General features: G+C 46.0%; 1 protein-coding gene and 1 pseudogene across 5 annotated transcripts in view; both read left to right on the forward strand.

The window, feature by feature from the left end:
• Positions 1–15,024, forward strand: part of LOC146189281 (allatostatin-A receptor pseudogene) — a 92,967-nt pseudogene extending 77,943 nt beyond the window's left edge. For all 4 annotated transcript variants that reach the window (XR_014707648.1, XR_014707647.1, XR_014707645.1 and 1 more), the window contains one exon: positions 12,597–15,024. The product of XR_014707648.1 is annotated as an allatostatin-A receptor pseudogene, transcript variant X4 (transcript). The remainder of the gene's footprint in view (positions 1–12,596) is intronic.
• On the forward strand, positions 271–1,320 carry LOC146189283 (speckle-type POZ protein-like). Its single transcript, XM_084605225.1, has one exon. The coding sequence runs from the start codon at positions 271–273 to the stop codon at positions 1,318–1,320; it is 1,050 nt and encodes a 349-aa protein (XP_084461351.1).
• Positions 15,025–16,150: the final 1,126 nt, after the last annotated feature.

A 16,150-nucleotide genomic window follows, 5' to 3' on the forward strand; every position in this document is an offset into this window, starting at 1 on the left:
GTTCGAATGAACAGAAACGAAAGCAATATAATCTCCGTGATAGCGGTGGCGAGGATGAAGTTCTTGCAGAAGTAGAAAAGGAAAACGCGCCCAGGAACAAGAGCTGTCTTTCGAGGCCTGCCGCTCGTTGTGACCTGTCACCAGACGAGCCTCACTGGTGGCTGTGGTCATCCAGTGCTGCTCAGGGCTTCTCATTTCGTTCCTGCGGACACGAGTTGAGTTGGGCGTCGGCCATTCAACAGGTAACCAACCGTCTTAATCACAGCCACCATGTCCGTCAATGAGTCAAGCTGCGTAACGAAGCTGGAAACCGAGCAGCTGTCTTTCGACTGGGTCATAAAAGACTTCCACTTGCTCTCGCATATGATGACAGATGCATTATACAGCTCTGACTTCACTTCAGCCGAGCAACGTGGTGAAGAATGGTACCTCAAACTCGTGCAGCGCTCGTTCGATGGAGAAGGGGACTATTTGTCGCTTTTCCTGTTTCACACGAGTGAGCGTGATGCACATGCCCAGGCCGCATTTGTCATCGTCGGCGCAGACGGGCAGGAACGGAACAGAAAAAGCACAGCATTTAGGCCATTCTCCCGACACCAAGGCGGCTGGGGTTTTGATAAATTCATCTCCAGAAGCGCACTGGAGTGTGACCACTGTGGCTCCCTGATAGAAGGCGACCTCGTGATACGCTGCACCGTGACGATCATTCATCGCTACGTCAGCTTGCCTGTGAAGCCCATCTTACCTGTGAGGCAACCTACCGAGGTACCCCAGCGCCCACTCTGCGAGGATTTAGGTTGGCTCCTCGACAGCGGCAGCTACGCGGATGTTACCGTGAAGGTCGACGGCGGGGCGTACCGTGTCCACAAGGCGATCCTTTCTTCCCGGTCTCCCGTTTTTCGAGCCATGTTAAGCACCGAGATGCTTGAGGCGCAGCAGGGTGCGATCGTCATTCCTGACATCGACTACGACGTCTTCGGCGCGCTGCTTTGCTTCATCTACACCGGGAACACGCCGCAACTCCATGCTATGGCGGATTCACTGCTGATAGCTGCCGACAAATATGGCCTGCGACGCCTTCACGATATGTGCGAAGAAGCCCTCGTTGAAAATATTATCGTGGACAATGTCGTGGTTCTGCTTGTACTTGCCGATAGGCACAACGCTCCCACGCTGCGTCGAAAGGCTATCGACTTCATCTGCGAGCACGGGTGTGAAGTGCTCAAAACACGCGGCTGGAACTCGCTGGTGCGGTATCGCCCCGACCTAGTGACGGAAGTCTTCCGTGCGCTTTTTGCCCAGCACAACGACCCACGCTGACCACTTGATGAACGAGAACCTCGCGAAAAGGAAGGCGAGAGGGAAGTCATATTTCGGAGCTGCCGCGTCGTTGATGGCCACTTAAATAAACTTCTTTCATAAAAGTTTTACGGCTTTCTCATGAACGCTTTATTATTACTTTCGTTTTCCTGCGTTTTGCTTGAATATCTTGATAAAGCGATGATAGTTAAGACCACCCATCCTTCACACGTGAAACTTCTCGTATGTTTCTATAAAGCAATCTGCACAGTTTGCTCTCTACCATTTTGTAACTGCTCTTCATTCCAGTATTGTTCTTTCAGGTTTACATTGGAGTAAATATCATTAGGATCATGAAAAAGACAAAAAAAAAGAAAAAAGAATAAAAGAAAAAGAAACAATTAGGAGGACGCTTAAGGTTCGTCTAAACAGTAGACAAGGAAGCTTGCGCATTCTTCTCTTCCCTCCTCTGTATACTCATCGCACATAGCCTCTGTGGAGGATTGGCAAGGTTCATTGCAGGCACAAGAAAAGGTTTGGTTTGGTCTATGCATATTTAACGTCCCAAAGCAACTCGGGCTATGACAGACGCCGTAGTGGAGGGCTACGAAAATTTCGACAACCTGGGGTTCTTTAACGTGCACTGATATCGCACAGCACGCGGGCGCCTTGCTTTTCGCCTCCATCGAAAAGCGGCCGCCGAGGTCGGTATTTGATTCCGCATCCTTGGGTACAGTAGTGGAGCGCCCTAACCACTGCGCCACTACGACGGGGTACAGGCACAAGAAAAGAATACATTATCCGGAATTAGGCTGTAAAATTATATATTTTACTATGAATTAAGAATCAGTGTTGCTGAAAAACTCTGGAAAATTTTTGAGGTGGTTAGGGAAAGTAAGCAAGAAGAAATAAAAATTAGAGAAACACACAAGCTTTGCCGTAAGGGTATATGTGAAGAGAGAAAGAGAGAAAACTGTATTGTTTGGGAATCGTGTTAGTGGAAGAGCCAAGTGGCCGTTAGCTGGTGATTTGCGGCGACTTCCTCAGCGCGGTTTATGGCGCCCAATTGTATAGCGGGGCTCGCGTTACGCAGCACTTCCTCCCAGGAATCAAGTGATGGAGCTTCTCTGAGAGCCTTGGGAGGCGGGTCCACTGAGCGATCTTACAGGATATGATTAAGGTCGGCTTTCTCTCCGAACTTAGTGCAGGATGACCTTATGCTGTCCGGAAATATGTGTAGGGAACCGCAGGGTTGGAGAAGGAGTTCGTTTGTAGTTTCCTCCAAACAATTTCTTGTTGTCTTGTTAGTGATTTGTGTGGGGGTGGGTATACTCTCCTAGAGAGGTTAAAGTGTTGTGTAAGGTCGCTGTATTGGCGCAATCCTTCAATTTCAAGTTCCTCGGCATTAGGTCTCACCGCTCGGCCTACAGAACCTCGAGCGTGTTGGTGAGCAGCCTCACTGCCTCGGTTCCCTGAGTGGGCAGGTGTCCATACGAGTTCTATCTCTCTGTCGAGTCTGATATCTTCGAGGATGTTTCTGGCAGTATTTGATATTCTGCCACGCGAGAAGTTACGTATGGCAATTTTTGAATCAGTGACAATTATGTCCGCATCTGTTGTAGCGATGGTTAAAGCGATTGCGGCTTCTTCCGCCTGTCCGAGTAGCGGACTTTGAGCAAAGCGGCTGATACGCATTTACTGATATTAATGTACTGCTTAATTACACAGATGGCAAAGACACCTTCAGCCACATTGTAGTCCGAGGTGTCGGTATACACCACCCCATCGTGATTTCGGTATTGTCTGTTTAGGGCCCTAGCTCTAGCTTTCCTCCTGCCTTCATGGAAGGAGGGATGTATGTTTTTGGCAAAGGTTTGGAGATAATTTTGTCGCGCACTCCTTTTGGTGCTGGTCCTGGGTGGTTGGCTAGTGGTTCGGCATTAATTCCCATGCGGTTGAAAATTTGTCTGCCTACTTTAGAATTTGTTAGCCTTTGTAGCTGTGCTGCCTTATGTGCTGTGATCAGCTCCTCTACAGTGTTGTGTATCCCAAATGAGATAAGTTTTTCGGTTGAAGTGTTTCTGGGTAGACCTAGCCCAGCCTTGTAGGCACTTCTTATGAGTCTGTCTAATTTTTCCTTGTCAGATTGAATGAGGTGGAGATAAGGGACAGAGTATGTGAATCGACTTAGTACAAAGGCATGGATAAGACGACAAATGTCAGCCTCTTTCGTTCCTCTTGTTCTTGCTGTTACTGTGTGTATCAATGTAGTGATTTGTTGCACAGTCATTTCCAGCCTGTTGATAGTAACGTTGCTCTTTCTATTTCTCTGGATGTAGAGCCCGAGTACTCTAATAGTATCGACGTAGGTATTGGTAGTCCGTGCAGGCAGACTTTTATCTCTACTTTGTCTTGCGTTTTCCTTCTGACTGCTAGTAGTTCAGACTTAGGTTGGGAGCATATCAGCCCAATCTGGTTATCGTATGACTGGACTACATTCACTGCTTCTTGAAGCGCTTCCTCTATGTGAGCGTCTGAACCTTTTGTTACTCACAAGGTGACATCGTCAGTATATAGGGAGTGTTGAAGGTCTTGGATTTCTTCAAGTTTGGGAGGCAGACCTATCAGTGCTAGGTTGAATAAGAAGGGAGAGAGGACTGATGGTTGTGGGGTTACTCTGTCTCCTATTCCTATTTTGTTCGATCCAAGTCCAGCGATACTTAGCTCCGCAGTCCTTCCCGAGAGAAAGGAACGAATGTAATTAAAGGTTTTGTTCCCCGCGTTTATGTTGGAGAGGGTTTGGAGAATGGCTTCGTGAGAGACATTGTCGGAGGCTTTTTCCAGATCCAATGCAAGAACCGCTTTGGTTCCGGTTTTGTTAGGGGGATCTATCACTTCTGCATGCAACTGAAGCATTACGTTCTGAGTAGAGAGTTGACTTCTGAAGCTAATCATTGAGCTGGGCAGAAGGTCATTCTCTTCTGCATAGTTCTGAAGCCTATTTAGAATAACATATTTCATAAGTTTACCTTAGCACGACGTAAGAGAGATGGGCCTTAAGTTCCATGTGCTTAGTTTCTTTTTGGGTTTAGGAATAAAGACAACCTTCGCGTATTTCCATATCTGAGAAAATTCACCTTTGTTCCAATATTCATTCATTAAATCCTTAATTGCTGAAAGTGACTTTAGGTTAAGTTTCTTAACATTTTATTGGTTACGCCATCTGGCCCTGGCGCCGAGGTAGTACCTAAATGGCCAATCGCGGCCCAATTTTCGGTTTCCGCGTCCAAGGGTTCATTAGGAACCCCTTTGTACTCGAAGGTGGCATTGGGTTGCTATCGGTTTTGAGATATCTGCTTCGGAGTTCGATTAGCAGGTCTGCATTTGTACCTGGGTATTCGTGTATGATTTGATTGATGTGAGATCTACTTGCTGTTTTAGTGAGCGTGGGATCTAAGAGGTGTCTAAGCAGAAGCCAGGCTCATTTGTTCCCAAGTTGGCCGTTCAGCCCCTCGCAGATCTGTCCCCATTGTTGTTTGCCTAGTTCCTGTGCGTGGGATCCGATCTGCCGCTCAATTGATGCTAGCTTGGACCTTAATTTCTTGTTACACCTCTGTTTCCTCCATCTGTTTAGGATGCTTCTGTGTGCCTCCCAGAGATGCAAGAGTTTAGAATCAGCGAGGGACTGTTCCTCCGGTGTTTCTACATCCTGGGTGGCAATAGTAGCGTCTTCGAGTTGTGTAACCCATGCTTCCAGATCTTCTATATTTTTAGGGGCTGTGTCCTCTCTTAATTTTCGAAAGCTGTCCCAGTCCGTAATTCTGGATTTGGCTGGTGTTGATTTGTGTGATGTAGTGTGGAAGGTGATTTGTATGATGCAATGCTCGCTGCCTGCTGGGTTTCCTCTGTTCAGTCATTTCGCTGCTGTTATGTTTTTAGTGAAGGTTAGTTTTGGCATTGAATCTCTGCTTACGCTGTTTCCTATGCGCGTATATGATTGAGGGTCGTTGTGAAGAGAGATAGCGGTTCACACACACGGACGATGCTCACCCCTTTTACTAATTTTATTTTTTTTTGTTCTTTTTTTGTTAAAACTTTTATACTCCGAAACTTAGTATCAGCAAACACTGGCTCTCCGTTGGGAGCTGTTTGACACCTTTGAACGCATTCTAATTTTTCAATTAATTTAACAAATTTGTTGATCAATTATACACACTAGATTTTCTTAATTAGCATTATCAACCATCGGCTTTTAATTCTGAGCTTTCCGAGGCATTTAAATCCCAATTTTATCGTTTTTCATTTCGTTTATTCATCAAACTTTCAATAATTAACATTTATTTTTTTTACCACGTCCTCGACTATCACACACCAATAAATCATCACTAGAACGACCAGTTTCATTAATTCATTCATTAATAAATTTTTATTCATGTTTACCTTGATGAATTTTTATTATTCAGCCCCCTATTATTCCCGGCACGAGGCGCCGGCTACTACTACTACTACTACGACGACGGCTTTTCGACTGAACCTGCTGTTTAACTATCGCTTACAATTATAAATGCAACTAAAGCCAATACTTATCCTGTCAGTTTCCTCTAAACGTTTCTTCAGTAGATGAGAGTATTCAGTGGGCGCATAATTCGAAATGCTGGCGTCATGTGTGAAAAGAAAACTACGATAACGCAAAAATAAATTGAAAATGCATTGTGCGCTCGAATCGTGACCTACGAACAATGTACACCGGCACAGGCGTCGTTACGGTCTTCACCCACTCTGAGGAACTCTCCTCTGCGGCGGTAATGATATCCCAAAGCGCAGCCTCTAGTCATCGGAGCGACGACTGCACATCTTAGTTGTGTGCGGTAGGGCGCTTGTTCGCAAGAACACCTCTATCCCCATATGGTACCCCACTTTAAAGGAACAAAAGCTGTGACATTTCTGACAATCCACTATTTTTCACACGACCTGCAGTCAATGCAGCGCGTGTCTACCCAGTTGCCTTCGAGAGGATGAAGAAGATAAGAGCGCATTGAAGCTCAGAAATTTTCTCAAAATTTCTTTTAAAAATATGGGCTGTGGAGAAATCCGCGGCTTTGTATCCTTCCTCGCTATAGTTGTCTGCAAATACTGCGCCCAACACTAAAAGAATTCTGTTTATAGTGACATATTTCGCGCGTCATTTAAAGGTGACGGAGAATGAAACTTTACGTTCATCCGCCGCTTTAAATATTAGCATGACAGCTTTAAAATGCCGGTGATCATTGTGTGTTCGGTTTGGGACACTTTAGGTGCTAAAATTGAAAGCACCTTCTTCAAACACAACACTTAATGAAGACGTAAGCCTCAGAATAAAGTGGCCGACTGTTTTTACAAGAGTTTATATCTCTGAAGCTGTGCACGGAACAAGGTAGGAAGTGATATCTTCTGTGCAAATGCTTTACCTTTATATCTTTATGCCTTGTTCAAGGTCATGGCTGCGACGAGGTAGGTGAAAAAGCGCTAGTTAAGGCAAGAGGGAATTACCCAAAAGAAAGAAGAAGAAAACACAGCGTACATACAACGCATAAGGGAAACAACATAAAAAAAGAACATGGCAGGACGCTAAGAAGAAGGCCGGCACGACGTGCAGCTACAAGGCGATAAAGGCCTCTCTTTCCTCCATTATTGCACCACCTGTGCGGTCCACAATGGATGGCGACAGGTTTCCCGTCGGCCTCCTTTCCTAGTCTCCGAGTATTTTTCGACGGGCGCAGACACACGACCAGACAGGGCGGACGCTTCTTTCCGGAGAGAAGATTCAATCGACTTTCTCTCGACCACGTCCGTCTGAAAATGTTTGTGACGGTTCTGAGATCGCACACTGTTCTTGATCACAGCGGCTGGTGTTTGATTTGAGGGTCCGTTAAAGGGATGCAGTTGCCATCGAAAAAGAAGCGTTATTCATCTTCGAACATTCCCAATATATCGCTCTGTGCGTTCACGTCCAGGTAAGAAGCTTTCCTTATCATGCGAGTCTCTTCTATTGATATGTAGTTAACTCGACTAGTATTGTTATTAACTTATTACTATTTAATTTAAAGCCTCATTCTTGTGGTTATCGAATGCACCATTTTTGCTGCGAAAACGATTCTTTTGTAAACATTCGGCATTGACGCGAACGTAATTATCTGATGTGATTGCGTTTTATACTGTAGAATATACTCCTTTATCCTGATTTACTACGCTGGCAATTGCTGCTGTATAGAAACGGCAGTTTTCTTGCCGGCAGTAGTGCCTTTAAATTGCTGCACTCATATATCTATATATCTATCATTCAGCTGCACGGTGAGGATGTGGGCCTACCCCGTCGCGGAGTGCACATATAGACACAGAAGTAAACTGACAGCCATGAGAAGAGCCATTTTTAATCAGTGGCGCAGAGATTGCGGCAAAAATGACAACTGACTTGTTTCGAACACACAAAACTACGCACGCACAACATAAAATATTTGACAAATGCCGCTCTAAGCCTGAACTCTAACTCGACATGACTTGGAAAGTTTTCTTTTTTTTTTTATCTATCTCTAATGATAAATTTGCTAATCACTCAGCATGTACATGTGCGCCAAAAGTGAAACAGCACGGTAGCCATGTCCGAACTGGGCAAAACTTCATACCGACACGCTCTATCAGCAGGTGGGCAGCAAATCTGAGCAAAAGTGGACACTTTCAATTTTCAGTCCCGGCCTGTACCGGGCTAATTGCTGACAGGAGTCCGACGTTCGATTTTTCTCGGGCAACCCAGAAGCTCCGCAACTCAATAAAGTTCCACGGGACAGTACCGTCGTGCCGGTAGCCATATTGAGTTAGACTTCACGCGCATTCTGAGTACTTTTTGTTTTCCCTGAATACGTTAATTATCGCACGTTAAATAGTGGCTTGAGCTCTGTAGCCGGCCTCTAAGCAACTGTAAGACGTTTAAATCTAGCACCTCCGCTTTTTTGCCTTGATAGTCACTACACACGGATGCGTCCAGAACCTTTAGCACGAAATGCTTGTTCGTGCTCCGCAAAACTTCTTAACCATGTTTATAGATCTTTTCAGCGCGCAGGTCTGAAAACGTCGCAGGCGAACCGCTTTGTTCTGGAGCAGTTAACGCTTGTTGTAAATTCTTTTGAAAATGATTTCGTCTGGTTTCGAGTGCAGTGAGCTGGACCCATGGAATAACTTCGCGAGCCGCAATGGCAAGCAAATTCTGCCAAACTGAGTTCCTTCAAACGCTTCGCGTTCAGACATGTGACGCTCCGTTCACGAAAAACATTCACTGATTTGGGCCTCTGTTATCTATCTTTAGTACTACAGACACGGTAGGTTCCTGTGCACGTTAACAATACCCCAGGTGGTCGAAAGTTCCGGAACCCTCCACTACATCGTCACCGAACACGCGGGGTACTGTGTTTAAACGGGCTGGTGTGTTATATGTATGGGGAGAAGGCAGGCCTGTACCATATGGTGTGGCCCTGCCTACACAATCCTCCTGATGACCCGAATGCAGTGCCAACAACTGAGGGGTGAGAGGCTTCCCTATCCAGCTCTGACACTAGAGGCCCAATGGGCCCTCGTGCCACGGGCGGATAGCAGCGGCAGCCGCTGGAGTCCCGAACTAGGGACCCCACCGACACATTCCCCTCCCTTATCTCTACTCAATAAAGTTTTTCACTCACTCGCTCACTACAGCGTCTCTCACAGTCTGCGCCGTTTTGGTACATTAAACCCCATAAACAAAGCTAAGCTGCACAGGAACAAATCCGCAAAACATGGCTTGATGAGAAAGGTATCTTTTTCGTTTGGCAAGCAAGTGTAGTCTTTGCAAAAACAAAAAACCGGAAATAATAACCATGATCATCAGCCAGACTATACCCAGTGCAAAGTGAAGGCCTCTCCCATATTTCTCCACTTAGCCCGGTTCTGTGCTAGCTGCATCCACTTGACCCCTGCGAACTTCTTAACCTCATCCGCCCACCTAACTTTCTGCCGCCCCCTGCTACGCTTTCCTTTCCTTGGAATCCAGTTTGTTACCCATCGGTTATCTTCTCTTCGCACTACATGTCCTGCCCATGTCATTTCCTCTTCTTGATTTCCTCTAGAATTCTATTAACTCGAGTGATTTCTCTGACCCATATTGCGCGTTTCCTATCTTTTAACGTTTCTCCTGCCATTTTTCATTCCATAGCCATCTGCGTTGTCCTCGACTTAAGTAGAACCCATTTCGTTAGGCTCTATGTTTCAGCCTCATAGGTGAGTACATGTAAGATACAACTGTTGTATACTTTCCTCTTGAGCAATACCGGTACACTTGTAGTCATAAACTGCGAGTGCCTGCCAAATACGGTCCATCCCAATTCATGATATGTATAAAAGCACTGGAAGTAGTAGGCGAATATGTCTACTCAGAACAGGTGGTAACCGCAGATCCAGACAATGAAAGGGAAATAACTAGGAGACTAGGTATACTAGCGCACGCTTTTATTGAATGCTGGGACGCTATCTTCCACTGGGGCGTCCTTCAGAGAATCATGTACATGAAAAATTATTTATCAGTCACGCCTCATGGCATTCACTATCTACTGGTGAAAAACAAGGATGAAGTACCATACAACATAATAATGGTTCTGAGCCTTCACAGCCTATGGGGGACAAGAATGAAGAAAAATTACGCCGATGAAAATGTTAGCTGTACGCGAAAACAATTTGTTGTCAGTGTGAGATATGTGTTGGAAGTTCTCAGAGCTCAGCCCGAGCCGCCCGATAGCTGAGCCTCTTTGATAAAATGGCTGCTTTGAAGAAGCGTTAGTGTTGTGTATAAGCGGTTACTTGGTAGGTCCTTGTATTCTTTGGTGGCTGCACTGCATTTAAAATAAAGTAAAAAAAGAACAACAACAAAAAACGAAAAACTCCGCGGCGACATAGTGGTTCCGAAGACCAACTACTGTATCAGAGTGCCCAGGTTCTAACCCGACCGCCGGCGGCTGCGTTTCCACAGAGACGAAATGAAGAGGCGTCCGTCTACTGGGCGATGTCGGGGCCCGTTGAAGATCCCCAGGTGGTCGAAATTCCTTTGTAGCCCTCCACTACGGCTCCCCTTTCTCTCTTTCCACTTTCAATCCCACCTTCTTCCCGTTGTGGCGCGGGTCAGGTGTCTAAGGAGACGGTGGGACAGATATGCAGCACCTTTAGGTTCCTATAAAGCAGTTATTATTATTGTTATTATTTAATATGAAAATATTTGCGAATTCAAAAGATGATATTAAAGGCCTTTTAAGGCGAAGCTTGAACGTCCTCTAATTTTGGTTGGTTGGTTGGTTGGTTCACAGGAAGGGAAAGGCGCAGTATCTGTCACACTTGCTCTGTGGACACCTGAACCGCGCCGTAAGGGAAGGGAGGAAGGTGGGAGTGAAAGTGGAAAGAGAGAAAGGGGAGCCGTAGTGGAGGGCTACGGAGTAATTTCGGCCACCTAGGGATCTTTAACGTGCGCTGACATCGCACAGCACACGGACGCCACTTCGTTTCGCCTCCATCGAAACGCAGCCGCCCAGGTCGGGTTCGAACCCGGGAACTCCGGCACAGTGGTCGGGCGTCTTACCACTGCGCCATCCCGGCGGGGCCCTCTAATTTTATCACGACCCTGAAAAGGTATAGGTTGGTCTAGTCGTTTACGCGAAAAGTTTCGGTATAATCCGGCTCTTCCTAGAGACGGGCTACAGCATGAACATATCCCATTTCTTATTTCTTGGTTCCGCAATCAGCTTCTAGAGCTTCGGAGTGCTAATTAAATGGTCCACGCGGTGCAACGCAGCCGAAATTGAGCGCGGTGAACATTCGCTCGTTTTGGCAACTAAATATCGTCGGATAATATAGCCAATAGGAATGAATGAATAAAACCTTTACCAGGACAGGAGTACTGCCTCTGAGCTGCTGTTCGGGGAATCAGTGGATTAGGAGGAGTAGGGTGCAGTCTACGTTGCTTTTTCAGATGTCAATTCTTCTGCGTTCTTTCCGACCCGCAAACCTACGCGTTGTCAGCCGGCCTTTCTTGTACTATACTCGAAGCAGGTCACTCTCCCTGCCATATGCCACAATGGCTTATTGTGTTGCTGCGAATGATCGTATTTGGTGTGCTAAGGTGGACATGTACTAGGGAGGACATCAGTACATGTGTGAGTGTGGGTTGGGGAAATTTCTATCACCGGGACATACATTTATGCAACTGAGGCGCGGCTGCAGCTAATAAGAAAAATAACTCGACTGTTACAAGAGCTGACTTGGAGGCTGAGGGTTGGGGAGGGCCGAAAATTTGGTGGTGAGGACGAGGGAGGACCAGAGTTCGCAAAATAGGGGACAATGTTCGTGATGAATGGATAACGGCTGAAAGCTGAGGAAGGAAAGGCAAACTTGAGGGTATTTGCCTACCTCATGGGAGCAGACGAAATGCGGTGTGGCTGTGTTTTCTTCTCTTTTTGGTGCGAAAACACTCATGCACAATAAAGATCAGAGCAAAAATTTCTCAAGCGCTGGGGCTCCAGACTCGTGACGTGGAGTGGGCCACCCAGGTCGCCGTCAGCCATGGGTTGATGGCCATCTAACACGGAACCATCCATACATGCTCTCTGACGAAGTTTTTCCATCCATCCATACCCTACATGTCCTGGCACGAATAATTAAAATTGAGCTGTCGCACGGTACCATTAGTCGAACCAGGCTGAATAGGCTAATTGCTTATACCAGCTTTGGTTGCATTCTCATTACCTTAGAAGCAACAGTCTTTCTTTGTTCCCTGTCCTCTATCTATTTGGTGTCCTCCCTGACGGTAGGACACCAAATGGAATCACCCGCGCGAATAGTCACTACGGTGATGTTATTCTAGATGCGTGCGTCATCCATCTACGGAGCGCTTACTATTCCCTCAGAGACGGCGTGATGACTTGGTCTTGTTGGGGTCATCACAGAAGAATAACAATTGTCACTGACGACATTCCGACTGATGGGGATAATAATGGCTACGTATTAGAAATAACCAAAGTTTAGCAACACATCGATATAGAAAAGAAACAAATTGTAGAGCACCAGTCCCATCTTCTAGCGTTCCCAGAGACGACGAAGTAGCAGCATTGTCACGTTTATATTTCATTTCTAGCTTTTGTTTTCCCGGAAGGCACCTCTAACCCTCTCCTGAGTTTTCAAGATTTAAATTATGTACTTCAGTGTTTTATTTCTTTCAACTGCCGCTCATCGCGTCTCTTTTTACTTCGCAGGTGATGATGTTCAGCTAACCAAAGGTGTCGGCCTACAGAGAGCAAGCCGGACGCAACTATGATGGGATCCGTTCCGAAAACCCATTCGCTCTACCCTTCAATAGCGTTCACCAGTAGAACAAAACCGGCTTGGAGCCCTTATATCTCCTATAATTATACCTGAAGCAATTCTTTAAACAATGACATTGACACAAAACAGGTCCAGTGGTACAGCTCCGATGGAAAGGTTCAGCAGCATCGGCGAAGACTACAACAGCAGGTGGCGCGCCAATAGTTCCACGGAGTGGTTGCCAATCCATGAGAACCAAACCGAAGATTACGACAACGGCGAAGACTTGGAGATGGTCGAAGAAATTCTGGGAATTGTTGTTCCGGTCCTCTTCAGTGTCATTGCCGTCGTGGGATTGATCGGCAATGCCCTTGTCGTTGTTGTTGTGCTTTGCAACCGACAAATGCGTTCCACCACGAACATCCTTATCATCAACCTCGCCGTGGCCGATCTGCTGTTCATCGTCTTCTGCGTACCTTTCACCGCGTGGGACTACACTCTTACATACTGGCCCTTTGGAGACACGTGGTGTCGGGTGGTTCAGTACCTTGTCATTGTCTGCGCGTGCGCGAGTATCTACACCTTGGTGCTCATGTCTGTGGACAGGTATCTCGCCGTGGTGCACGCGGTCAGGTCCATGTCAATAAGGACACAGGCGAACGCATTTCGAAGCATAATGTTGGCATGGGTCGTCATATTCGTAGCCTGTGTACCAGCGCTATTCTCCCACGGCGTGGTGTTCATTGACGACCTCCACTCCTTCTGCACCTTTCGCGTTGACGAAGGCTACAGCCTAGCAGCCTTCCATATAACCTTCTGCATGGTAGGCTTTGTGGTACCACTGGCTTTGATATTCGCCCTATACGCGCTGATGCTTAAACGTCTGTGGCTAAGTGTTCCTCCAGGTGGTAGAGTTAGCGCAGAAAACACCCGGGCAAAGAGACGCGTCACCAGACTGGTCATCGTGGTCGTGCTGGTGTTTGCCGTCTGCTGGTGTCCTGTGCACGTCGTGTTAGTCCTCAAGAGCGTCGACCTGTACGGAAGGCGCATGGACGCTCCACGCATTGTGGTACAGATTACGTCACAGGTCCTTGCCTATATAAACTCATGCGTGAATCCCTTTCTTTACGCTTTTTTATCCGAAAGCTTCCGCAAGGGTTTCCGCAAGGTGTTTTTCTGCAAACGCAAGGCGTCCCGCGGCATCCTCCCCGCTTGTGATGTACTCCGTGCAAGCTCTCGAGCTCTAGACGAGGATCGCACTGACCCGAAAGCAAGGAACTTGTGAAAGACAACAAGGCTTTGGACAGCATTTTAGATGTTTCGCATATGGGAGGAGAGGTTATAGTTTTAGTGATATGAAAAAGCGGCGAGGCGCTCTTTTTCAACCATAACAACAACAAAAAATTATTGCTCAGGTTTTGCAACCAGCGGACTGAGCATTTTTATTTAGCTTTTCATTGGTGGCTTTTCATTGCTTATCGCCATGTCGTCAGAACTTTCAGAGCACTTTAATTGCACTGCTTTCAACATAATATGTTTGTATATAAAATGACTTTTTTCGGATTTGAAAACCTTGTGGTAAGACATTCATTTAGTGTTCTGAAAATATGTTGAACTCCGTATACAGTGCATTGTTGCGCCGTTTTTTTCTTTCCTTGATCTGAGGAGGTCCCCTGTGCAGCCATGGGACCTCCTCTTTGGGACCTCCTCCTGTATTTACCAAATTTTTGTGTTCAGTCATTGTATTAAATAAATTTGATTCTGATTCTAAAAAAAAAAAGTTATACTGCCTGATAAGCCTTTGCTAAGCTTAGAAGGGGACTCTAAACAAAGAACTCGACCGCGTGTTCGATGTGTCTGTGCTTCAGCTGCAGAAACAGGCCTTTCAAGAGTTGTTGCCGTGGGTTTTAGACTAACACAGAGACAAAAAGTGCTGCGAAAAGGCAAAGACTGGGATTGGGTGTTTATACTCTTGTAACTGTGCTGACAGAAGTGTTTTCGTTTTTCAAACTCACTTGAGAGCATGTTTACGAGGAAATGTGTTAGCCTTTCCGTGATTTGCGCCCCAAGAAAGGTAGGTGCATTCAGGGTAAATGCCCTTTTTACGACGCTCTTCTTGCTCGGAATCATTTTCATGAGTAGCATTAAACTCTTGCTCTTGAAGAGTTGAGCATAAAAACAGTTGACATGTTTGCTAGCCGTGGTGGTGTAGACACCATGGTGTTTTCCTCTGCACTGCTATAGATGGTGTTCAAAATTAGATTTTCCGGAGGTATTGAGGAGTTAAAAAAAAATCCAGTACTAAAATGTTGTTCACGTGTATGGGTAATGCGGCCAGGCGGACAACAAATGTGGCAAATATTGTAATAAACTCAGAGTAACTGGAATTCATTGCTGTATTTCGAGTCATTGCTGTTAGCATTCATGCTTATATGAAAAACTTGCTGGCAATTGCATTTGACGACATTCCTACTTTGCACAATTCTTATAACGCGCCTGTGTCCTCGGAGAGGTACGTCCACACTTCCAGGCGAGTCCGTCTAATTTGACATTAAAAACGGCGTCATACGGGAAGCAGCTTTTCCCTCGTGTAAAGCACTTGGTGCACGCGGCGATTCGCCTGAAAAGAATATATTGTTGCAGGCGATGATGAGAAATCTTTCTTTGCAGGATAGCTGCGTCCGCCCAGTGATTCTTAGCTTTCGGGGGCAAAGAACGAAGACGATCATCAAGAACAAAGTGCTTAAGAAGATCGACAATTGTACTCAAGTATGTGGGATCGAATCCCGACCTCGATGCCCACTTTTTGATGGAGACGAAAAGCAAGGCGCCCGTGTATTGTGCGATGTCAGTGCACGTTAAAGAACCCCAGGTGTTCGAAACTTCCGGAGTCCTCCACTACGGCGTCTCTCATAGCCTGAGTTGCTTTGGGACGTTGAGCCCTACAAACAAACCAAACCAAACCAAAAGCTGGATCACATCGGGTAGGTGTGCCGTGCCAAACTGCGCCCTATCGTGTGATTAATTAAACGTGTTGGGGTCATAATTTGCACGTGTATACCTGGAGAAATAGGCGTGGTATACGGGTACAATGTGTAACAAATAATTAAAAATCGACTGCTACTGCCTAGAAGCTTTTTTTTTTCTTTTCTTTTTATGTGTGCGCGTGGGCTTCGCGGATCCTAGACATTGTTTCATGGACCGTCTGGGGTTCTATTTTTAAAAAACACTGGTCTAGTGCTTGTTTACTTTATATCTCCAGAGCAACTTTTAAGTGGACGCTAATGAATGAAAATTCAAATCATTGCTTTTAGTGACGTAGAAAGTGCGCCGAGGGTGAAGATTACATCACAGTCCTGACTCTTTCGCGATGCCACCCCTACTGAAAAACCAAAAGTTCTAGGGGGCCATAACCTCATAAAGTCTCATCTAACCGCATAGACTCTCATACGGTGCACATCATTATCATAAAATATCGTACATAATTTATGACAATGTACAAGAA

The sequence above is a fragment of the Amblyomma maculatum genome, chromosome 5 (assembly GCF_055883805.1).
Source record: "Amblyomma maculatum isolate TAMU_Amacu chromosome 5, ASM5588380v1, whole genome shotgun sequence".
In the NCBI taxonomy this organism is placed as follows: domain Eukaryota; kingdom Metazoa; phylum Arthropoda; class Arachnida; order Ixodida; family Ixodidae; genus Amblyomma; species Amblyomma maculatum.